Source organism: Chelonia mydas, chromosome 6 (genome assembly GCF_015237465.2).
Source record: "Chelonia mydas isolate rCheMyd1 chromosome 6, rCheMyd1.pri.v2, whole genome shotgun sequence".
Taxonomy (NCBI): Eukaryota; Metazoa; Chordata; order Testudines; family Cheloniidae; genus Chelonia; species Chelonia mydas.
This window is the reverse complement of record NC_051246.2, coordinates 24,910,353-24,935,898: the sequence shown is the minus strand read 5'-3', so window position 1 is coordinate 24,935,898 and position 25,546 is coordinate 24,910,353. Positions and strand designations below refer to the sequence as shown.

General features: G+C 49.0%; 1 protein-coding gene across 5 annotated transcripts in view; it reads right to left on the bottom strand.

Annotated features, from left to right (window-relative positions):
* CD151 (CD151 molecule (Raph blood group)) overlaps nucleotides 1-25,546 on the bottom strand; it is a 62,990-nt gene that overhangs the window by 18,572 nt on the left and 18,872 nt on the right. For 3 of the 5 annotated variants that reach the window (XM_037899592.2, XM_043547935.1, XM_037899591.2), the window contains exons 2-4: nucleotides 20,287-20,397; nucleotides 7,473-7,576; nucleotides 5,955-6,146 (exon numbers count right to left, since the gene is read on the bottom strand). In XM_037899592.2, the coding sequence (XP_037755520.1) occupies nucleotides 5,955-6,146; nucleotides 7,473-7,556 (276 nt within the window). In that variant the 5' untranslated portion in view covers nucleotides 7,557-7,576; nucleotides 20,287-20,397. The remainder of the gene's footprint in view (nucleotides 1-5,954; nucleotides 6,147-7,472; nucleotides 7,577-20,286; nucleotides 20,398-25,546) is intronic. The other 2 variants (XM_043547933.1, XM_043547934.1) reach the window with 1 other exon arrangement.

The following is a 25,546-nucleotide window of genomic DNA, read 5'->3' as shown; positions in this document are numbered from 1 at the left end:
TGAGAGTAACAGTGATATACATGTATCTAGTGAAGGGCAAGACAGAAATTACAGCTGAACTGGAGGAGACAGGCTCCTATTTACCCTTTTTCCTACTTCAAGAACAAGGGGGTATCCAATGAAATGGAAAAGTAACATTTATTGATATCAGGATTTCTCTTTTTACATGATGCACGCTTAGTGGGAGGAACTTTCTGCTACAATGTACCATGAAGACAAGAGTTCAGCATGGTTCCAAAAGAGTCAGGACACTGATTTGGTTAAGAACATCCCCAGTCACATTAGGTGGGATAAAGAAAATGTATAAGAGAACTAAATTTTCATGTTTCAGGGCATAGCTCAAAGGTGTTAGGAGGAAACTATCACTCTGGGCAAGTTAATCCATAATTGTCTATTCTCTGGGGGCTCTTGCATCATTCTCTGAAGCAGCCTGTACTGCCCAGCGATGGACACAAGATTTTGGGCTGGCTGGACCATGGGTGTGATCTGGTAAGGTCGTTCATATGAGCCGTCACGTATAACCAATTAAATGCAACTAACTAGATTCCACGGACGCAACAGCTCAGTTGCTGATGCCACCCACCACAAAATGCAGCTGCACCAGTTGCTGTGTAGAAACTCAACACTAGCTTGTTAAATAGGAGAGGAACATCTGACTGCACCAGGCGGTGGGAGTCCCAGAATAACCATGCATCCTATGGGGAGGGCTCTCAAAACTGAGTAGAAGCCAAGGATGAGGCTGCAGTACAGACAGCAAGTGCAGGGACTTTGTACTCAATAGTCAGCCAATTGTTCAAAGGAGGAAACAATGCAACAAGGGGGCACTATTTGGCAATTGCAATGCTTCCTGATTTGGGGTGGGAAATTCCCTGCTCTGGGGACCTTCAAGCAGAAATGCAGAGTGCAACATCAGCACTGGAGCTCAGTATTGAAATGTGCCTGTTACTCACACAGGGTGAAATTCATCCCTATGCACCACACCAGTCCCAAGTAAACCCTCATAACAAAGCTTCACCTTAAGTAGTGCATACATTGTACTGGTCATAGCGGTACGTAAGCCCTAGAAGTGAATTTCACCCACAACAATTAACCATGGAGGGTTGACCTCCACCCTTGGTGTAACTCTGTAGAGTCCATTGAGATACAGAAGGGATGAATTGAACCAGGGCATATTGTTTAATCTTTTACAGTCCTTGTGTCTGTTTAAAATTTCAAAAAATGCTCTTAATGTAATTTTAAAGTTGGTGAAGGAATCAAATTGCCATCCCTGGAGACCAACCAATGCTCTCTTTCTAAAGCATCCAGTGCTGTAGGGTCTACGCATCATGTACAATTTTCTCAGAAAACAGGGCTATGCCCTGCCCTCATTTAAGCTACTATCCTGAATGTCATGTCAACATGGTGATGGTCACCTAAGCGGCTACGGCCAGGTCATTCTACAGCTCTAAGGGCCTAAATTCGGGCTCATCCCGTAATACTCTAGGTCATCACAGCACAGGCACTGCACAGCACTCGGCAATGCCGTCTTCCCCACACACTGCCCCACCAGAGAACTTTGCCTAGAGCTGGAGACACCACCTCTAGGGACTGTCATGGCTCCATATTCATTCTAACTGTGGCTCTTCTGCAAAGATTGTCAGGTAGTGTCAGTTCTGATGGTGATTTACTCCACTAGGAACCGGACAGAGACACTGCCCCATGCACACAAGCTTATTTCACAGAAAGCAGTCACGCTGGAAAGTCCCATCTTTGCCCCACCCATGATGGCTGTTCTCTTTGCAGCCTCATGCGGTTCTGCATGGGAAACACACTCACTATCGGATGTGATATCTAGCTGTACCAGCACACCATCTATTATTACAGCCCTGGCCCCACGAAAGGAGCTACACACCCCTCCAAAAATCCATGGTTAGCATCAAATAAATGCATCTGTATGTTACAAAAAACAGACCACCACAACACCCTGCTAGGAAAAGCAAAGGACTGGAGACAACAAGTTTGCCTTTGCATCACAGCTTGTCTTTTGCTGAGTGACCCCTCCGTTTCTCACTGCGCTTCCCCTCTTTGTCAGAAGACACAGGTAATCAAAACGCCAAATCAGAATCCTTGTCCATTGGGTCAAATTTCCTCTTTCACCCTCTGCTAGGATTCAGCAGCTGCCTGTGAGGGACAACTGGGTTTTATCTGCAGGCTGGGCTTTAATAGGAGTGTACAATCTCAGGCATTCACTCCCAGCCCTAAACTTCCCCCACTGGCTCTCAGCTGAACATTGCAAGTGTCTGCACATGCTTGTACAAGGTACCCATTCATACCACGGGAATGAGTCACCCGATGGAGTGCTGGATAACCAAAGGCTGGGCACCACACTAATGGGAGGCTGAAAGGGACAGAAAAGGAGAGGAAGACTCCTAAACAAAAGGTTTCTTTCTTTTGTTGGAGCCTGGTTACATAATACCTCTCTGACATCATGGTGCTGTCAGGCTGCTGTATTAGGGGAAAGAAAACAACCAATTAACTGGAAAGTTTCTCTTTCCTTCATCTATTTTCTACATACAGAGTATTTTCTGCACTGATGTCAAAGGCATTCCAGTGCAGCTGGCATGTATCACAAGGCCTCAGCTCACCATATTATCTTAAAGAGCCCTCCCACGTTTTAGCAAACAGGTTTTATCAAAGCCTATATAGAGTGATGGTTACTACAGCTACCACTCAGCTAGCCTGTGCTAAAACATCTTGTTGTTATTGTTAGCCCTGCCTGGCTGTTTCATTTACCTGTCACATCTTATCTATTTAGACTATGCTCTTTGGGGCAGGAACTGTCTGTCTCTTACTCTGTATGTACAGCACCTCACACAATGGGGCACCAGCCTAGATGTAGCCTCTGGACAGAGCTGTAATCCAAATAACAACAACAAAATGCTTTCCACCAATTCTCTTTTCCAATGTATGTAAATATTCGAGAGAGGCATGTGTATGTGGGAAAAACAAGGGCTATCTTTTATATTCAGCTCTTCTATCCTACATAAGAACTGTCATACTGGGTCAGACCAAAGGTCCATCCAGCCCCGTATCCTGTCTTCCGACAGTGGCCAGTGCCAGATGCCCCAGAGGGAATGAATCTAACAGGTAATCATCATGTGAGCCATCCCCTGTCACCCATTCCCAGCTTCTGGCAAACAGAGGCTAGGGACACCATCCCTACCCATCCTGGCTAATAGCCATTGATGGACCTATCCTCCATCAATTTATCTAGTTCTTTTTTCAAGCGTGTTATCGTCTTGACCTTCACAACATCCTCTGGCAAGGAGTTCCACAGGTTGACTGTGCATTGTGTGAAGAAATACTTCTTTTTGTTTGTTTTAAACCCGCTGCCTCTTAATTTCATTTGGTGACCCCCGACTGGCTCCTGCTTTTATCATGTGCACTATGTTTGTTTCCACGTGATTGTTAAGAGACCCATGATCACCCTACCTGCTTGTAATGAGCTGTGTACACCAACAGTGACATATACATTATGTTCCTGATTCTCATTTATGTTTCTCCCTGCTTTATGCTATCCCAGCAGTGTAAAGTATGATGAAAGTTGGCTTAATGGCCATTTCCTTGGCAAAGGGGGGATCCTAGGTGGCAACCCTACACCTTTGCAGTCCATAGGATAGGGACATCTCAGGGTGTGTTGGGTGTGCAACCTCACCATCCCTGTGCCCTGATTGTTCTTTACTGTTAGAATGGCTATAGCATCTGAGCTCCAGTTAGAGTAGGCCTTGGGATTGCTCCAGCCTATGCTAGGGACCAGACATTCCCTGGCCTGCTGTGCCATTGGTGGGGAGTCTGAAACTCAGAGTCAGGGTGAACTATAACAAGCCAGACTTTGACACATCACAGCTCATCACCGCAGGCCCGATCCTGCAGCTCTTGCTCATGGGAGCGTCTCTCACCGAAGTCAACAGGCTGCAGGCCTGGAACCCACACAAGCAACTGTGGTATCACAAGTGCTTGGATCACTGTGGCATCCCTGAGTGAATCAGGCTGGCTGCGAAAGAGGAAAACTGCTCTTGACACACAAATGTCCTGGTAATCAGCAATGAGAAACAAAACACAGGGGAAAGCCTTGAACTGGGAGTGAAAACTCACCAGTAGCTACAAAAGTAGCTAGAATATACCTTCCGGGCTCAAACCCCCACCCCCCAATGCACATACATCCCCACCCCCCCATCTGAAATTATTCTTGCAACTTGCTTTAAAGAGCCTCTGGATTTGGAAAATTACAGGACACTCCCTATCACAGCGTCTCTCTCTATAATACATGGCCCTTTGGTACAGAGAGAAATTGGGACCGACTGGCACAGACACCTTTGTCTTTGTTGTGAAGATGCTGGGATTACTGGCTGAGCTCAGAGCTGGCAGGAGCCTCCAGCCAGACCAACTCAGCCCTGCCCAGCACAAAATATTTCTTTTGTGGATTACTTAGTATCAGATAAACCAGAGGAAGGGCGAGACAATAGATATGTCACAGGCAGCCACTCAGAGAGGGAAAGAAAAAACAGAGAACAACCTTTTGTTTCCATGAGACAATTGTTAGTTTTCTGTGTCAGAATAACAAAGAAAACCCCACCAGATTTTCATCTGTAACTTTCAGGAGGGCGGGGGAGGAGACAGAGAGACAAAGGCAGATGAATAGAGCTCTTTAGAACAGTGAGTAATTGTGCTATGCCAAAACGAACTGCTAAGGGCCAGGGGCCAAATACCACCCCTCAGAACCAAATGAACGAACCACTAACAAGAGCTCCTGAGAGCTCATCACAGGCCTTTTAGGGGCATTTTCCACCACCTTGTAGTTTCAGTTCACAGCCACTCCCCACAAAGTGGGATCACAGTCAGAGGGTATTGTTCATCATGGCTCCTTTCCCTATCCCCACCCCAGTCTCCACTCCACTCGGACAAAGGGGATGGGACATTCAGGCCAGCAGCAGCTTGTAAAACTGAAGGAACGCTTAAGGCCAGAGTGGAAGTGTCCCCCTTTGTTACTATGAAATGACAATTAATGGCCCTTTGCTTTCAGTCACTACACTCACCACTGCAGATGAGCTGCTTAATGAACCACTGCCACCCTCCGGACCGCAAAGGAGATTTGAGAGAGCGCGAGTGAGAATTAGGGCAAGTCTACACTTAAAACGGTGCATCGGTGCAGATGGGCCGCTGTAGTATCTTAATGAAGACGTTCTATGCCAATGGGAGAGAGCTCTTCAGTTTAATCCACCTCCCCGAGAGGCAGTAGTTATATTGACAGGAGAAGCTCTCCTGCCAACGTAGCGCTGTCTACATGGAGGGTTCGGTCGGTATAACTATGTCACTCTGGGGTGTGGATTTTTCACACCCCTGAGCGACGTAGTTACACCTATATAGGTCTGCAATTTAGCCCAGAACTGAGATTTATGAGGGCTGGTCAAAAATCTCAAGTGCTTTTTCATCTGTTTGTTTTTTGGACCAAAAAAAAATTGGGTGTATGTGTGAAAATTTTTGCACGGTTCGAAATTTTGGCTCAACAAACCAATCAAAAGAAATGTTTTGCTTTGAATCAAGTGGAAACACAGTTATTTATTTTTTGGTTTTAAACTGTCCCACCCTGCCTTCTCTCCCGAATTTATTCCCATTTTTATCCTACCAGCCTGAACATTTCCTTTGCTTGGAAATGTTTTGACATGCTCAGATGAAAAACACCGTATATTTATTATTTAGCACCTTTTGAAATGCACAGAAACCAATCAATTCTCTGGGTGGGACAGAAAGAAAGGAGTCTCCTCTGTAATAGAGGCCATACATTCCAAACAGGGAGAGCGGGCAAGTCACCTGTACGGCTCTCCAGGTCCAGAGGAACAGAGATGCAACTCTCTCCTCATACACACAAGACGTTCGGTGCCCCGCGCTGTCCTAGGGCAAATAGGAAATCTTACCACTCTCAGCAGGTTCCGCCGCTCTTTGAAGGTGGCGCAGCACCCGAGGATGCCGGTAATCATGACAACAATTCCCGCCACCACCAGGATGTAGGCGGTCGCCATGTATGTGTTGGAGGACAGGAGACTGATGTAGTCGCTCTTCTCGGCCAGAGTCCAGATCCCCACCGCCATCACTGCCCCACCGGCCAGCTTAATAAAGAGAGAGGCAAGCCGGTGAGATGCATCTGAGTGGGCACTTCCTCTTTTTCAGAAGTGGCATCCCCTGCTGGGCCACAGGGATCAGATTTCAGCTCGCTGACGGAGGGCCTGATCTAAAACCTATTCAAGTCCAGGGGAAGACTCCCACTGCTTTCAATGGGCTTTGAATCAGGCCTTAAATGAAGCAGATTCTTCCTCTCTCCCCAGTCTCTCAAGGGCCCTGGGAGGTTCCAGGGCGTCAAGGCACAATATTCCAGCTGGAAGGGGATGACAGCTGGCTGGGGGTTTGCCCACACCGGGCGGGGAACTTTGTAACTGGAGTTCCAAGTTTCCAACCTTAACCAGGCTCTTGGCTCTCACGATTGCTTGAGCGTTGCCTAGATGCAGGGAATGAAGATGAGGAGAGGGAGGGGATGCTTTGCTTTGCACCCTTCCTGGCTGATCCAGGAGTGATACTGACTGCTTCTAAACAACAGCTGTGTCTACCTCCCTCCAGTATAGAACCACTGCGGGGCAAGGCTGTAAAAGGTGGGAATCCTGGTTAGCTAAACTCCAGTGAGAATGAACATTAGCACAGGAATACCACCGCAGTCGGGGCACACTGGGTGAACCTACATCTCTCCTTCAGGCTCCCCTTCCTCTTTATGGGCCTTGTGTTCCCTAGAGGTTTTTACCTGGTTGCCAATTCAGTGAGGCAGTTCATAATTCATTCCTCTGTAAAGGCTAGTCTGGACCCTCCCCAATCATTTCTTCCAGCCCACGAATGTCTGTGGCTGACAATAGTCTGATCCCTTGGCCAGCAGTTAACTTGAGGTAAAAACTCTAGTGTAGACATAACCACAGCTACTACCCCCATAACCCCAGCCTAGCCATCTTCGTTCCACTCCCAGCCTGTGCTATGCTGCTGGGCAGAACGAGAGAGGAACTGAATGATGTCCTGTGTCTATGGTCTGCCCTGGAGTATCTGATGCCTTAAGAATACTGTCCTGGGTCACCATCCCTGAAGTGGGCAAAAAAGCACTTTTTCAGGCCACCCACTGCTGTCGATAGCTGATCACTTCAGGGCTTACTCCTGGTTAGGCAGGTTATAGTCCTTCTCCCCAGTGTTGGCAGCATGGGTCTAGTTAGATACCTGGGGTGAAATTCTGGACTTACTGAAGTCAAGCAGCATTTTTGCCATTGCCTTCAGTGGGGCCAGGATTTCACCCATGCTATCCATCCCACCACCCTGGCCACTGAAACAACAGATCGAGCCCTCGACGAGGGATGTGGTGAGGCACACAAATGGGCTGAGGCACACAAAAGCTGGCACATTACCCAGAAGAAGAAGTTAAAGATGAAGAGCAGGTATTTGAGGCAGATAGTGCCGCACGTCTCCTTCTTCTCCGTGTACTCACGCATCTTCCCGGCTCAGCAGGTCTCTGAAACGTGACACAAGAAGAAAAGCCTGTTAGTTTTCCTGTGTCCCAGCAGGGCGGCATCACTGCTCTCCTCTTGCAAACAGCAACCACTCCTCAAAGCCTGTGCTGAGGTGGCCAACCGAGGAACCCCAGCATGGTGAGTGATGGGACTCCAGAAAGAGTCTCATTGCTGTAAAATGAACCCCCTGTATCCTGATGGCCATTCTATCGCTCCTTGACAGAATCAGAGAGACGTTGTGTAATCATCTCATCTTATTGTGTTATCACCCATCCACTCCTCCCGCTATTTGTTAGGCACACTTCTTATGGCTCATCTGCAGTTGGATTGTACTCTCTTTGGGGTAGGGACCAGGCTACCCACATGTTTGCACAGAGCCTAGCACAATGGGACCCCAATCCTGACTGGGGCACTGTACTGCCTACTATAATAGCAATCCCAAACATCACAGTACGGAAACATCTCAGGAAGAAAATGGACACTTGCTCCTCCCCCTTTTCATTTTACCACCCCATTATTTGAACAAAGGAAATGCAAGTCCCAGGCCTGTTCAAAACTACATCCACTATCCAGATCAAACAGGAATCACTCCATGAGAACATCAGGGAACGGAGAGGAGTTTCGTGGACAGGAAGGAGTAAGCGCTATACAAGTGTGATTCACCCTCAGGATAAAAATCCTCCCATCCTAGACACTGTCCAGATGACTCAGTCCCTTCCCTGGAATTCTTCCTTACACTCAACAACCATCACCAGCACGAACTCCTGTACCAACCACTTCCCCTTCTGCCTGAGCCTAAATCCTTTATGTCAACACTTCTCTTAGGGATCACCAGACTGGATCAGACCCCTGGTCCATTCAGTCCAGTATCCTGTCTCCAACAGCAGGCAGCATCAGCTGCTTCAGAAGAAGGAGCAAGAAATCCCGCAGTTCACAATTGTGGGGTATCTGCCCCCTAGAAAAGTTCCCTCCTAACCTCCATAACTTAATAGAGGTTGCCTTAAACCCTTAAGCAGGAAAGTTTATAACCCTTCCAAACTCCTGCCTATTTTTAATCCTGACTATTATAACTCTGGACTTGTTAGCCTAACAAATATCCAATTCTTTTTTGGAATCCTGCGAAGCATTTGGCCCAAGAGATATCCTGTTGCAATGGGTTCCAATGGCTAATTGTTAAGGTTGTGAGTCTGTCACGAAGGTCACGGATTCTGCGACTTTCTGAGACCTCTGCAGCAGCCGGTGCGGCTGGCCCGGGGGCCACCTGAGCAGCTCAGGGCAGTCTTGGGCCACCATTCCCTCCCCCCCACAACAGCAGCAGGAGTTTGGATGCGGGAGGGGGCTCAGGCGCGGGAAGGGGTGAGGGCTCCAGGTGGCGCTTACCTCAGGGGGCTGCCCGGAAGTGAGACATGCCCCTTGGCTCCTAGGTGGAGGGACTGGGGGCTCTGTGCGCTGCCTCCACCTGCAACCGCAGCCAATGGGAGCTGCAGAGCCGGAACTCAGGGCAGGAGCAGCACACGGAGCCCCCCTGACTATCCCTGAGCCCGAGGGACATGTCCCTGCTTCCGGCGAGCCACACGGAGCCAGGTAGGGAGCCTGCCAGCCCGCCAACCCCACCCCCCCCAGCACCAGCGGGGGTCACGGTTGCCCCACCCCACAGAGCACCTGTGGTGCCCCTGGGCAGCCCCTCCCCCCCAAGCACCCAAGATTTAGTGAGAGGTATAGTACAAGTCATGGACAGGTCACAGGCCATGAATTTTTTTTTGCTGCCCGTGACCTGTCCATGACTTTTACTAAAAATACCCGTGACTACAACGTAGCCTTACTAATTGTATGTTACCCCTTACTTCTATAGATCATGAAGGCCCTAAGCCCTTTCCATGAGCCAGCTCTGGCTCCCAAGGTCAGTTTTAACGAATACTAGGAGGGAAAGCACATGCAAATTGGTTTCATATGATCTGCTGGTCATTGCACACCCCCGAGCGACGCAGTTATACCGACCTAACCCCTGGTGTAGACAGCACTGTGTCGACAGGAGGTTTTCTCCTGCCTCTCACGGCAGTGGATTGACTGTGCTGATGGAAGAAGCTCTCCTATCAGCATAGTTGTGTGTTCACTAAAGAACTACAGCAGTGCAGCTATCGCACTGTACATGTAGACAAGCCCTTTGGAAAGGCAGGTCAGCCCACTGCAGGGAGAAATTTCCCTTTGCTTTTCTCTGGTCAGCAAACATCCAGGATAGGCCAGTGTTTTAGGAGCCAGCAAATCAGCCATTGGAATGCAGTAATGGGAATGCACCCATCCCCAAAGCTGATCTGCCCCAGCCTGTCCTGATTTTACAAGGAAACATTTTGCCCAGAAGAGGATATGACACCATAGCTGGCAAGAGAAAGTCACTTCACATGGGATGGGAGTGGCTCTGAGATGGAGGTATTTATCGGGGAGAATAACTATCAGGCTCTTTTCCCCTGGCCTCTGGCCAACTCCACTGTCACCAAGGCCCTGTCTACACTGGCAAGTTTGTGCGCAGTGAAGCAGCTTTGAGTGCTGTAACTCCTGAGGTGTACACACTGCCAACCCACTTCGTGTGCGGAAATTGCACGGCGCTGTAAAAAAAAAAAAAAAAAACACCCCAACCAGCGGCGTGCAGCTTTCTGCATCGGGGCTACTACGCTGCGGTGCCAGTGTAGACCAGTGTTGCATCTGAAGAAGTGGGTTTTTTACCCACGAAAACTTATGCCCAAATAAATCTGTTAGTCTTTAAGGTGCCACTGGCACTGGACTCCTTGTTGTTAGTATAGACACCGTGGTCGGTTACAGTGCTGCAATTGGCCTCTGGGAGGTGTCCCACAATGCCTGTTCTTGCCTCTCTGGTCATCGGTTTGAACTCTGCTGCCCTGTTCTCAGGTGACCAACCATCATCCCCACCCTATAAATTCCTTGGGAATTTTGAAAGTCCCCTTCCTGCTTGCTCGCTGACTTGTGCAGTGGTCTCAGTGCATCTTTCCAGGTGGCCAGGCCTGCTCCACGCACCAGGCGATCCCTGGCTTGGAGCAATGCCAAGCTGCTGGACCTCATCAGCATTTGGGGAGAGAAGGCTGTCCAGTGCCAGCTGTGCTCCAGCCGGAGGAATTATGATACCTACAAACAGATTTCACGATGCATGACAGAAAGGGGCCATGACTGGGACACACTGCAGTGCAGGGTCAAAGTGAAGGAGCTGCAGAACGCCTACCACAAGGCACGGGAGGCAAACCGCCGCCCCGGTGCTGCGCCCATGAGCTGCCGGCACTACAAAGAGCTGGACACGATACGCGGCGGCGACCCCACCTCCACTGCGAAGGCCACTGTGGATACTTCAGTGGCTCACGTGCCAGTCAAAAGTGGACCAAGCCAGGAGGAGGAAATCTTAGATGAGGATGTATGGGGGATGACCCAGAGGTAGAGGATGACTCGGAGGTCAGAGATGCATGCAGCCAGGAGCTCTTTTCTACCCCGGAGACTAGCCAGTCACAGCTGTCAGATGTTGGTGAAGCGCAAACAGGAGAGGAGGCCCCTGGTAAGTGGATTTGATTTTGGGAATTGCTGAAGCGAGATGGTGGGGGGAAGGAGGGTTGCAGAAAGCAGGCATGTCTCCCACCACATGTTAGTCTGAGTGGCGGAACAAGGCTGTTGATTGACTCCGTCACTTCATGGGAATCTCCCTCAGAGATCTCCGGGAAACTCTTGTGGAGATATTGGGCAATCCACTGCTGCAGGTTCTTCAGCAGAGCTGCTTTGTTTCTTGCCCCATTAATGGTAAATTTCCCGCACCACTGTGCCATCACGAGAGGCAGTGGGGGAACCATTACTGCACACAGGCGAGCCACATAAGGGCCAGGGCTGGAGCTGCAGTCTTGGAGAAGACCCTCCCTTAATTCCCTGCTCACCCTCTTCCATAACGATCACATCCTGTGGAAAGTGTGGGGACAGGAATGATTAACAAGACCCCCTACAGTGCTGGCTCGCCCCAAGAGCCATGTGCCCAGTGTACAGCAGGGTCCGGGAAGCGTGATTTACCCTGGCCCTGCTGCTACTCATCATTTTGGGGGTCTTGTGGCTCATGTGTGCTTGCCTGGAGTCAGCCAATTAGTGAGAGGTGTAAGAGTATTGACTGTGTTTTAAATCCCTGAATTAGTGTTCTATGTGTTGCAAACAATATTGCTTCTGTAAAATGTTGCATTTAAACTTCACAGAGATGACCTTGGGAGTCCAGCCTCCCCCTTTGTTATCGGCTGAATGGCTGTGCAGAATTAGAAAGCGGCCAAGAACTAAGGAGGACTTTCTGCATGATGTTATGATGCACTCTACTGCCGGGAAACAGGAATTGAAGGAGTGGCGGGACAACAAGAAGAGGGACCGAAAGGAGAACACGGCACACCAGAATGAAGCCACGGAGAGGCTCTTAAAGGTTATGGAGTGCCAAGCAGACATGCTCCAGGCGCTACTAGCACTGCAAACCAAGCAGCTCTGCACCTGCCCTCCCCTGCAGCCGCTGTCGCAAAACTCTTTCTCATGCTCCCCCCAGACACCACCAACTCACTCTTATCAACCTCCTGACTCCAGTCTATACCCGCGGCATTCCACTCCTCCCCCATCACAGCCTAGCACTGCGGACTCCCACTACCCACTGCACTCAACACCTGTCCCTCTGCAATTTGGCCCTGCTGAAGCACAGTACCCGCTGCACTGTATTCCAGAGGAGAAGGTTGGATATGACCCCTGGACATACACAAATCTTTAGCCATCCCGCGAGCCCTCCTCCTCCTGGGACCTTCCCTTCCCTTATCCCCCTCACTGCTGATGTTTTTTTTGGTTTGACTCTCTCCTCCGGTTGTTGTTTTTTAATAAAATAATTGTGTTGGTTTGAAAGCAATCTTTATTCTATTAATTGAAAGCAAAAAGAACACTGCAAAGCAACATACAATTATGTTAAACCCACATATTGCACTGTCTGCACCAATCCCCTCCTAGCATTAAAAGCACTGCAATCCCGAGCATTGCAAAGAGTATTAGTGGCTTTCAGCTTCAAATTACTGTTTCAAGACATTCCTGATCCTTATGGCCCTGCGCTGTGCCCCTCTAATAGCCCTGGTCTCTGGCTGTTCAAACTCAGCCTCCAGGTGCTGAGCCTCTGCGGTCCAGCCATGAGTGAAGCTTTCACCCTTCCCTTCACAATTATGGAGCGTACAGCACACGGCTATAAGCATAGGAATATTGTCATCGGTCCAGCTTCCCACAGAGGCAGCGCCAGCGGGCTTTTAAGCGGCCAAAAGCACATTCAACAGTCATTCTGCACTTGCTCAACCTGTTGTTGAACCGCTCCTTGCTGCTGTCAAGTTGCCCCATGTATGGTTTCATAAGCCACAGCATTAAGGAGTAGGCGGGGTCTCCCAGGATCACAATGGGCATTTTGACTTAGCCTACGGTGATCTTCTGGTCCCGGAAGAAAGTCCTTGCTTGCAGCTTCCTGAACAGGCCAGTGTTCTGAAAGATGCATGCATCATGAACCTTTCCGGACCAGGCTGCATTAATGTCTGTGAAACGCCCACGGTGATCCATAAGCACCTGGAGAACCATACAGAAATACCCCTTCCAATGAATGTACTCAATGGCTAGGTGGTCTGTGCCAGAATTGGAATATGCATGGTATCAATCGCCTCTCCACAGTTAGGGAAGCCCATTTGTGCAAAGCCATCTACAATGTCACACACATTGCCCAGAGTCACAGTCTTTCGGAGCAGGATGCGATTAATGGCCTTGTAGACTTCCGTCAACATGAGTCCAACAGTAGACTTTCCCACTCTGAACTGATTAGTGACTGATTGGTAGCAGTCTGGAGTAGCCAGCTTCCACATGCAATTGCCACATGCTTCTCCAATGGTAGGGCAGCTCTCATTCTCATGTCCTTGCGCTGCAGGGCTGGGGTGAGCTCATCACAGTCCTATGAATGTGACTTTCCTCATCTGAAAGTTCTGCAGCCACTGCTCGTCATCCCAGATGTGCAGGACGATGTGATCTCACCACTCAGTGCTTGTTTCCCGAGCCCAAAAGTGGCGTTCCACTGTGGTCAGCACCTCTGTGAATGCCACAAGCAATCTTGTGTCATAGCTACTACGCGTGGTGAGATCAATGTCACACTCCTCTTGTCTTCGTAGTTTAAGGTATAACTCCACTGCCATTCGTGACGGGTTGGTCAGAGCGAGTAGCATACTGGTCAATAGTTCGGGATCCATTCCTGCAGCCCAAAGAGGCAGGGCGCGCAATACAGAAACCATTGAAAGAAGGCGCCAAATGCGGACGGAAGCACAGGGATTGCTGGGATGAGAAGCAATGCATCACAGGGCACTGGGACAGGACCCAGGATGCCCCACGACCCCCTCCGCTTTCCCACAACTCTTAGCGGCAGAAGAGAAAGAGGTGCTCTGTGGGATAGCTGCCCAGAGTGCACCGCTCCGAATACCGCTGCAAGTGCTGCAAGTGTCAACACGCTATTACGCAGGCAGCTGACAGTGTGAACACACAACAGCGGTTTCCCTTCAGCGCTCTCTGAGCGGCGCTGTCACTCCCGGCGCTGTAACTCTGCCAGCATAGACATGCCCTTAGAGAAGATTAATTACCACATCGCTGAGCGAAAGCATGAAGGAGCGGATGGTAGTGCCGTCATCTGCTCTGAACAGACTTGGAATATCAGAGGGTTTTTTCCCTCCTTTTAAACAATGGTCCTATGAATTTCAGGTTCCTGGAAGGTGACAGATTTAAAGTCCCAAAATCTTTGTTTAACCACAGAACACTTAGCAGCAGCAGCGGGGCTAGTTTCTACACACTGTGCTATCCGTGTGCTTCAGCCTACACCTGCCTAGACAATCTCTAGGTAATTCAGTCTCTAGGGCCCATGCTGTCCTTGACCTATTGCCCAAGACTGCCAGGAAGGGGGCCATGGAGTGCAAATTGTGATGTGAACCCTCCTGAGATCAACAAACTCATTTAACTGAATAACCAGGAAATTGTAACCGTTACTGCCAAGCTGTGTAGGATTTGAACTAGCAACCTAGATGTGAAAGGTCTACAATAGACCCTTGCTAATCCCCTGAACCATCCAGCACCCAACACTGGAGCCCACTCCTACCCTCATAGGATCCCAGGATACAGATGCCCCCCGCAACATTTTCTTGCCCCCACAAAGAACTGCACTATGCAGTCACCTGACACTGCATCAGCTTTAGTTAGAAAGTGCAACCACGGTAGTTTGGTGCATTGGTCTTTCACATACAGCAACCTGGATGTAAGTGTACGTTAAATCAGTGATGGAAATACATCTTAGTCCCTAGTAGATATTTATTCACATCGTGAATCCACCCAACAGTTGGATATGAGGCAACAGAAGTGGCCATTTTTCCCCAAGAGAAGATCCAAACCAAAGACAGGAGGAGGAGCAGCAGGCTAGGTCTGAGGTTTAATAACACAACCCAGGGGGTAGGGGTGGGGGCAGGAGAAAGGAGAGAAACTAGAAATAGTAGAGTAAGAGATGAAGAGGAGTCAAGGTTGAGGTGAACTCGCTGAGCTGCGTAAGGGGATGCAGGAATGAAATAGCAGGGCGTGGTGGATTAAGGTTTAGGTGCAGGCAGATCTGTGTGAGAGGGAAGCTTGCTGAGCAATTATCCCAGCTATTCCTGGATCAAGCTACCAGTGATTTACTTCCACCAGCACTAGATTTCCCCTACTCTCCCCGCAAGATCCAAACCACTATGACAACAACATGTAGCGAGAAGGAGCCTTTTGGTTCTTTGTCCTCATCAGCATCCTACCCCCAGTGAGGTGTCTCCAGGAAGGGTGTGTGTGTGTAGCTCTTCATTCCCTCTGAAGCCAAAGCCTCTGCTGAGCACTCAGTGTAAATGGTACCGGGGAATTGCTCTTCTGCTTGCCACAAATTGGGAGTAAGAGATTCCTGAGAGGCGCAGCAGGGTGTCCTCACCCCATACAGCACTTTACGGTGTATCCTTATAAAATATGTACAGCAACTAATACAGAGAAGGGGGGGAAAAAAGGCAAGCCTTTCCCCTCCCTTCCCAAGAGACAGTCAGATGCCCCAGGACGGGATATCATTGGAAGAGATAAGCTTGAGCGGGAGACGAGGTGTGACCCTAAGAGCCCCTCAATACTCGCTGGTAAAGGCCCCAATATAACGTAAATTGTGTCAGGCCTGACACACTCATTACCCCCACACGCTGTGATGATATATAATTAAAAGATGTCTGTGTAAGGTATCACATGTAAACTGGTGACACGCTGGTCCCAAAAATCATTGTGCGATGTATGTAGAGGTTGTATATAAAGGTGTGTATGTGTGTGTTAGAAACACATTCTTCAAATGTGTTTTGGAGGCAGTGTATACAGCATGTCTGCCCTAGCCAAAGGAATGGGGATTTCACTGTTGACTGGCTTGATTACAGGCAGAGAACAAATGAAAGTACATTTACATATAAGGTAAACAAAGCAATCAAGTGGAGGAGAAAACAGTTTAGTGAGTCTGCATGCCCAGGAAGTCTTCCTGGCTCTTGAGACAAAGACAATGAACAACAGAAAATATAAAGGGAACAAAAAGACATTCTAGTCATCCATCACTAGGGGAACAGCAACCTCTGAGCCTGTGAATGGTGGATCTTCTTGGCCTGAAGACCAGGAGCTGCTGATAACTTGCTGTAAGTGAGAAACTGTTTTAAGCAAAGGTATAACTTTTAAGGAATTACATTTTAGGCTCTAGAAAATATGTTATTTTTGTAACCCTTTTTTCTCTCTTTTATACTTGCCTAGTATCAATTAAATCTCTGTTCTTTATTAATAAACTTATTCTTAGTTTTACTCTAAACTATCTCAGTGCTATTATATTAAATATAGAGAGTACTCAGCTAACCTAGCAGGCTGGTGTATACACTGTCTCTTTTGGGGCAGCAAATGTAATAATTTCCGAGTATCCAGTGAGAGGGACTAGAAACTACAGACAGACATCTCTGGGGAACTCAATTACTGGGGTTCACTGACTGCTATCTGCAAAGCAAGGTGAAGACTGGAGGATTCTCAAGGAGCTTATGGTTGAAGAGGACAGACTGGTGTGGCAGGGAGCTGACACAGTCTAATCGCCCACAAAGCACACTGGCTAAGGCAGAGGAATAACACAGTGGCTTATGGTTCTGGGCTGCCCTGAGGAGAGCATAATTTGAAGAGGGGTGTTGTGGATCAGTAGCTAATGAACTGGACTAGGAGTCAGGAGACCATGGTTCTATTCCTGGTTTTGCCACGGTCCTACTGGGACACCTTGGGCAAGTCATGCTCCGTGTCTCTGTTTCCCCTCTCAGCATTTACCTGTCTTGTCTATTTAGATTGTAAACTCTCTCTCTCTCTCTCTCTACACACACACACACACACACACACACTAAGCCTAGCACAATGAGGCCCTGCGTTTCACCGCCGCCTCTAGGTGTTACTGTAACACCAATAATTAATAATGAGATCTGGATTGGAGACTTTGATTTTTGTCATTATTGAGTACCGGCAAGTTATCACTGTGAGCCAGATCCTCAGTGAGTGTAAATCAGTATAGCTCCCTTGGCTGATTGACACCCGCTGAGGATCTGCCGTGTATCTTGAACAATGCACCCACTTCCCCTAAGCTCCATGGGATCAGATTTTCACTTCACCCAATCTCCCAGTCTAACTAGGTGACCGCACTTTTCCACCCCCCCCCCCCGCCCCAAATAGGGGCTCTTTGATGACATCTTCACTGCCAAACAGCAAAAGTACAGCCTGTTACTGTCGCTGGGTTGCCTTTTTAGTATTTCACTCTCCCTGCCCTGGGCCAGATCCCCTGCTGATTGACACCTCCCAAGGGTCCCATGTATTTAAAGTGGGAGATGTCAGACTTGCCAGAATCTTGTGCATTGGTGTGGGGGGTGGGCAATGGACTTTCAACTTAGGCTCTAATCAACCCTGGGTGAGGCAGTCACTACATACCCTCTACACCAAAACCTCTGCCACTGCTCAAGGCCTCCTGGGAAATTCCCTCTCTCACACACAGATGTTTCTAACAAGCCTCAGGTAACGACTTTTCAGAGGATCTTGCAGAACTAAGCTCAGCTGTTCTGACAAGAGGAGCAGTAAAAGCACACAAGAGGTCCTCCTCTCTGTGTGTTTTCAAAGAGCAGGCAGAGAACAGCTGCAGGTTTATGAAGCACAAATGATTCATGGAAGGGTGGTAGCCAATGAATCACAGAGCAATCATGGCTGTCTTCGTTTGATCTATTCCTCCTAGCCAGTACAGGCTGCTCCTGAATGCTTGGTGACTAGCCAAGGAAACTATTCATGGAAACACGTGGTTCTTTCTGGACCCTCCCTTGTGTGTGTAATGCATTTTCTTTTCCTTGTATCACACAGAGTCAACTAGCTCTTTGCGAGAGGCTATTCCAGGCTGCCCTGTAGGGAGCAACACCCATCTTCAGGGAAATAGACAAAGGAAAGATACATTTGTATTGAACCCCTTGCCCAAGCACCTAAGAAGCTGATCCTGAGCAGTGGTGAGCATCCATGCTTTCCATGATGTTTAACTGCATCATTGCTGGAAAAGCCCTGGAGCGATGTGGAGCATTAAAATGATCCTTTGGGGCCTGGTTTTCAATAGAGCTCGGCATGCTGGGTGCTGAGCTCCTCCGACAATATGGCCATAAGGCCTTGTCTACACTTGCAAGTTAGAGCACATTAAATCAGCCCCAGGCGCCATAACTCCTGAGGTGTTCACATTGGCAAGGCACTTCGAGCGCCTGGACTCTGCAGCTGCAGCGCTCCTGGTAATCCACCTCCACAAGAAGCATAGAGCTTGCTGCGCCCCGGCTGGAGCACAGGGGTGTGAGTGTGGAGGACGTGTGGCATTATTGTGCTGTGATTAGCCTCCGGAAACGTCCATAATCCCCTGAAGTCAAGTGGGCACTCTGGTCATTGTTTTGAACTCTGACTGCAGGCGTGTGGATATCCCCTTTCAAAGCTCGTTTCTGACAGCCCAGGGACACAAAGCAAACCCTTACTGTGGAATGCTCCTGCTGCAGAGGTGTGTGTGTGTGTGTGTGTGTGTGTTTGTGTTTGTGTGTGGGGGGTGGGGGGGGCTGATGTCGGGTTTTCCCCTTCCCCCTGTCTGAACTTACAAGGTAGCATGCTGACACACTCTGCCCCCAAAACACACTGTCTCTCCCCCCACATACACACAACACACTCCCTTTCACACTCCCCACCCCCTCATTTGAAAAGCAGCGGGCAATCTAGTCGGATGCCCATAGAACAATGGGATTGGGAAATCGGCATCATGTGACGCTGTGCCTGCCCCATTAGGCATTGCAAACCCTTTCCAAAGCATGCTGCAGCCACTTGCACACTGGGATAGCTACCACAATGCACTGCTGTCTGTGGCGTTGAAAGAGCTGCTAATGTGGACACGCTCCACAGTCACAAGGAGCACAGTGTGAACACACAGCAATGCTTTCCCTGCTGCTGTCTCCGAGGGCTGGTTCAACTCCCGGCACTCTGCATCTGCAAGTGTGGCCATAGCTTAAGTAACACAGTGGGAACTTAGCACTTTAGAAAATAACCCCAACTGTGGCACTTGACAATCCAGCCCTAAACATGGTACTGTAGCATCCATTATCCTGTGCTGAGGCACCTGCGTCTCAAGATCTCGTTGTGTGGTCCCACCCCAGCCCACTGGATTTTGTTAGCTCATCTATGTATGTGCACATGCCAAGGCTATGAAAGCACATGCACCCGCATTCAAATAGGTTATAGGCACTCGTCTAGTCACACACACAAAGTGGCTCAATGAATCTGCCTCTACCTGCCCAGTACCAGGAGTCAATTAGACAGCAAAGAAAGCAAGCCGGTCTTGAAGACTTTTCTGCATAACCTGCCCTGAAGCTATGTCTAATGGATGGGGAGGTAAGGCATTGTTTCTTAACCCAAGTAAATAAAATAACTCCTAGGCCATAAAAGGCAACACTTAATGAATAGCAACTAGGAGGCGAGCAGTATCCAGGGTGTGCCCAATGATGTGTCTTTATTTTCTCCCCAGTTAAACACAAGTCAGGCAGAAAATAGAGTTGATAGCTGTTCAACCTTTTGGTGGCACCCATGGCCATAGTAGCTAAATGCTGGACAGATGCAGTGCAGCTGTACTGTAAGGTCCATAGTGGACTTCATAGCCCATCTTCACCCACATACGTAATGCACAAGATAGTCTCTCCTGAGAACTAAATTCTAGTTCTGGTTTTGCCAACCACTTGCTGGGCTTGGATAAATCACTTACGGCCTTAATTTTCAGAGAAGCTGAAGGGCAATTACAGGTGCTCAGCACTTCTGAAAATCCAGCCCTTAACCTCTCTGTGCCAAATGAAAATCCCACTAGCACTCCCTGATCTACCAGCTAGGATTTATTTTAAAAAATGTCATCCTGCTGCTTATCACCTCTGCCCTTGGGTGCTTTATGGCACTGAAAACAGCTATGAACCATTAAATACAGGCTTCCGGCCAGCTGCATTGTAACGGCTGCTTGTGAAGTGCTCTGTAGTGCATAAATGCTAAGTGCTATTATCTGCCTAAAGGGGATGCTCAAAGGGGAAACAAACACGGCTTCACTCACCTTTCAGGGGGAGGAAAAGTTGGAACACAAATGAGACCTCTCAGTTCTCCACGGGGATGTCTTTCTCTTTCACCTGCTATCGTCTTCAATGGGATACAGGGAAGAGAACAACTGAAAAAGAAAGAAGACAGCCCTCAGCAAAAAAATATTCCCTTTCCCTATATTAAAAAGCTAATAGCACGCATCTCCATCAAACCTTCATTCTGTAACATCAGAGCGTCTGCTCACAAAGCATGCTACACGTGTGCGTTGGGAGGAGGAAAAGAGGAAGGCCCCTGCTGCAGCTCTGGGAGATATGATAGGTAGCCCTCTAGTGTCGGAAGCTGCCAGAAAGGGGCAGCCAGTCATTGGGTTTATATTCACATGTCTGTAACATCATGTAAACCCAGCTATTGTTTCGGTCAAGGCTGCCTAAACCACAGCACAAGTGCACTCTGGCAACACAAAGGAGCCTAAGAAGGGGCTCCCTGAGAAATGGCTCCCTGAGAAAGCCCATGAAGAATATGCCCTGCCCAGGAAGACACCCCAGCCAGTGTAGAGCTGGCATAAGGACTCCAAGCCAGCTCTGCTCCCAGCATGTCAGGATTAGGCCAGGGGTATGGAGTGGGTGGAAGTGGGCAAGCAGGGATGGAAATGGGGCACATGGCCAGAGTTCACAGTTCTACCGTTATTCACCAATTGCCAGAGCTCATAAGGACCTCCAGAAAGCAACACAGATAGAACGTTCTGAGGCTGACACCCAGAGCCAGGAAGGGCCCCCAGCTGCTCCAAAACATGCAGCGCACAACCATGGTTTTAAGTCACCTTTTCCCAGCCCCCAGCTCTGTCCCAAGCACAGGAGTTGGGGGACGAAGAATTCGGGCCTATGTGCCAAGCCAGTCCCTGTCCAAGCACTAGTTATCAGCGAGTGATCTTATTAACAGGCTAATGACAGCCCAGAAGAACGGCTGATCCAGGTCTGACTTCCCCTGCCTGTCTAGGTTTTTGTATCATGCTCAGCAACACAGTGTCTCTCTCAGCTGAAAAGGCCCCTCAAACCTGACATAAGCCCAAGCTGTACTGCCTGGACATAGGTCACCGTTGTGATTTACCTGCCACTGCCTCCCCACCCTGCCTAAGGCCTCTTCCCCCAATTGTGAACTGACTGGCCCTCCGGGTTAAAAACAAACCTACAGAAAGGATCTCATTCTCCACTAAATATTACAGGCTTTTGAGAATAATTTCTATACAAGCCTATTGCATTTCTGTAGCCCTCTCCTGGAGTCTTTGCAATGAAACCCTATAGGACTTTCGCTGTGAAGTCAAATGGGTAGCCAGCTCCAACTTTTCTTTCTTTTCTTTTCTTTTCTTTTTTTGGGAAGGGGAGGAAATGGGGAGGACTTTAGACAACTTGCCTGTTCTCCAGAGAGAGCACTGCATGCGGGGACTTGAAGTCTCCGTGGGCTGCATCTTCACAGAAAGACTAAGAATGGCTACAATTAATTACAGCTCAAATCAGGTGCAGCCCTGAGGCTCCCGATAATCTGCATTTGGCAAGGTTTGGGAATCCTTCGTCACAAATGGCAGGACATGAAAGGGGAGAAGGGGGCAGGAATTCACCTAAAGCCACTTATTTATATTGCAGACCAGGACCCCCCTGTGATAAACGCCGTACAAAACACAGAATTAAAAAATCCCCATCCTCCCATGATCAGTCTGCCTCTCTGAAAAGCTAACATTAATGTATCCTCCCAGTGTGAATGCTACAGTTTCTTCCCCCCACCCCACCCCACCCCTTGCCTTGCCCTTTAGCTGCTTGTGGAGATTCAGCTGGGGAACTGGAATTCCTACTTGTAAGCAGTTTGCACACATCCCCCTCAAACAAAAATACTGTCTGGGGTTCTGCGAGTTAAAGAAGAGCAGAAGTATAGTGTTAACGGCTGAGCTGACTTGTTTCTACTCCCACTGCTTCTGTTCCCCACCCCAGAATAGAACACCGTTTACTTCTGTTGTCTTTAAAGTCACACTCCTAGCTGCAGAACAACAGGAAACAAGTGAGTCTGAGATTTTTCTCAAAACGCTGGACAATGCAGAAACACTGAGGATTCCACATGCAAGAGTTTTTCTCTCTCCTGAAATCTCTGCCCCCGCTGGCAATGCTGCTGGGGGTGAGGATGGGGCTCTGGCATTGATTTATCCCCTGCAAAGGTGGTGTGATCCAGCAGTCTGAGCACAGGATCAGGACTCCCTGCATTCTATTCCGGCTGTGGCATTAACTCACTTTGAAGCTTGGGGAAAGTCACTTCACTTCTTGGTCTTCATTAATACTGACTAACCTGCCTTGCTGGGATGTTATAAGGATTGGTCTTTGTGACACACCTGGAAGAAAAGGGTTAAGTATTACCCAAAGGCCAAAACCCCAGGTTCTCACCCAGTTTTTAGTCAGGCAGATGCCCCTTGAAGTTGCTAGGAGTTTGAATATGGCCCACAGGGAAGTACAAGGGATAAAGTCTCAGGTACCTCCAACATCCCTTATTCTTCTTCCTCCTCCTCCCCCTCTCTGCCAAAAACAAAAAAAACCCTGGAAGAAGCAGAGTTAACTTCTGGCAGCGAAGAGTCTATTAGACCACATCTACACTGCAGGATGTACAGCGGCCCAGCTGCAAGGCTGGAGCGCTTGTGATGGAGATGATCTAAGCTGACGGTAGACATGTCAGTTTAGTAACTGCAGCCTCTGCAAGAGGCGGTAGCTATGCCGGTGGGAGAAGCTTTCCCACTGACCTGGGGCTATCCATACCAGTGCTTAGGTCGGTATAACTTGCGTTGCTCAGGGTTGTGAATTATTCACACCTCTGAGCAAAATGAGTTATACCGAAGTAATCAGTAATATAGATAAAGTCTTAGATCATGGAACAGTCTCCCAAGAGAAGTGGGAGGAGCCCCAACATTTGAGATGCTTGCAAGTCACCTGGGAAAAGCACTGGAATATAAATCAGGTTTCAGAATAGCTAGAATTGTCAGGGAGCTGGGCTGGGTGAGCTAGGAGGGACCTTCCTATCTCTACTGTCTGTGTTCCTAGGAGAGCCATTTAAAAACAAATGGGCAACCTTAGCAATGTTTAAAAAAAAAAAAAGTAATGAAAGGTTGGCAGCCTCTTCTCCAGACACTCTCTACACCAGCTGACCGACACCGAGTGACAGAGCACCGCTGCCTGCTTTCTCCTCCTCCCTGAGGTAAAGCTGCCAGCCTCAAAGCCCAGCACTCCAGACAAGGGCTCTGATTTCCTAGGACCAGCCCTTCAGTCTAGCCCAGCCAGATTCAGAGTCATTACGTGTGTACACAGGTCTCCACCAGATCTTTCCCCTGGCTGTCTGCACTCCTGGCAGCGCTCACTAGCTCTAAGAGCTCTCAGACTCTTAACTGAGGCTCAGACAGTGCAGCAATTCATGAGCCAAATGTCGAGTCCGGCCTCGCCATGATATGCTGGGCCTGAAATCTTCAGGAACTTCAGCTGTGTTCTACCCTTTGTTGAAGCTCATCATGGGGCTGCCCGCCCCCATGCCCTTTCCCCGTGCAAGAGGATAATTGTCCCCAGGATGCAAAATGCGTTTTTCATTTCAACCAGTTAGAACACGCTTGAAAGTCAAACCACCAATGCCTCTAGGGGTGGTGAAAAGCATGAGTGTGATCAAACCCTTAAACTATATGAGACAAGGAAGCTACTCAAGCAGACGTATGGAATGGACATAGAGCTGAACTCCCCTCCCCACTCTTCTGATTCCTCTTTGGTTTTTGAATGGAAGCATGATCTAGTGCAGAGATTCTCAAACTGTGGTCCATGGACCACCAGTGGTCCACGAGCTCCATTCAGGTGGTCTATAGATAGTTCGCTCTAAGGTGCACGCCGGGGCGGCTGAACACAAGAGAATGAAGGGCCACCCACCTAATTAGTGGAGCCACGCAGCCGTGGCTCCACTAATTAGGTGCCTGGCCCGAGAAGACGCACATGGAAACTGAGGTGGTGGCCTTGGGGGGAATAGGAGGTAGGTGGGAGGGGGCAGTGGGGTGAGAAGAGGGGGTGGGGGGAATTTGGGACATGCAGGGCTGCAGCGGCCAGAGAAAGAGGTGACTTTCCCCAGCTCCAGGGCTGCAGCCGCCGGGGAGAGACTCCCCTCCTTCCCAGCCCCAGCTCCTGGTGGCTGCCGTGGCAGGACATATTCCTGTATTCCTGGAGGTTTCATCACATGACATAACCTTTAGTTAAAGATATAGTTAAAGATTCATCTTTAATTTGTGAAGACTCCAGGGCAATCCTGGAGGATTGGCAACCCTAGGCCAGGAGGCTACAGGCCACAGCTCCCAGAACCTGATCCTCTGGAAAGCAACGGGTCCTTCAAAACAGATTCCAAAACAGCTGAAGGTGGTACATGGTGCAAAATACAGGGCTGCAGACAGAGCAGGATTGGAGATGGGCACTCCATGCGTGGATTTAATGAAAGCTCTTCCGTGCAAACCGCATCCTTGTGTCTGAAAGAAAGCTCCTTTCATCCAGAAGGATCTCAGAGCACTTTATACTATTTATACACAGGAACCACTTCACCAGCCACTGAGCTGAAAAGAGGGATAATAAAAGGCTTTTCACTCTTCACGAGAAGTGCCAGAGCTCAGGGCCTGCTGTGTGTTTGCAAAGAGCTCCCTGAGATCTGGACCTGAGGAACAGTGGATGAGTTAGGTCAGTCTCAGCTGACAGACAAGACAAACCTGCTGTGATGACACCACCTTTTCCCCTCGAAGTTCCCCATTGTTACTACTGCTGGTGTAGCTCCGCAGCGGTGGCATGGTAGCCTAGACAGGGAGCACTTAGGTAGTCTGGCCTCTGGTGTTTTCAACACCATCCTATCTATCCATCTCCACTCAAAGCCCTTATTTAAAGAGCAGGGCTCTCGTCTACACTCAAGAACTGGATCCAGTGCATTATGACAGTTTAATCACAAGCGATTTAGTGCATCTGCATTGACCATGCTGAATCCATGGAAGTTATGCGCCCCTCCATACAAGACTGATGCTGTCTTGATCAACTCCCTGATCATTCCCACTCAGTTCCCCCAGGCGACGCATTGGGGCCATTCCCCAAGGTCCCCGGTGCACTGTGGTAGGACTCGTTGAATCCTTTCAGCATCTCTGAGTCCATGATGTCACTAAATCAGTTCAAACTGAACTGGTTAGACGGTTTGTGACCCACCTGCAGACAGTTAGGGGAATGTGTGTGTGTGGGTGCAGC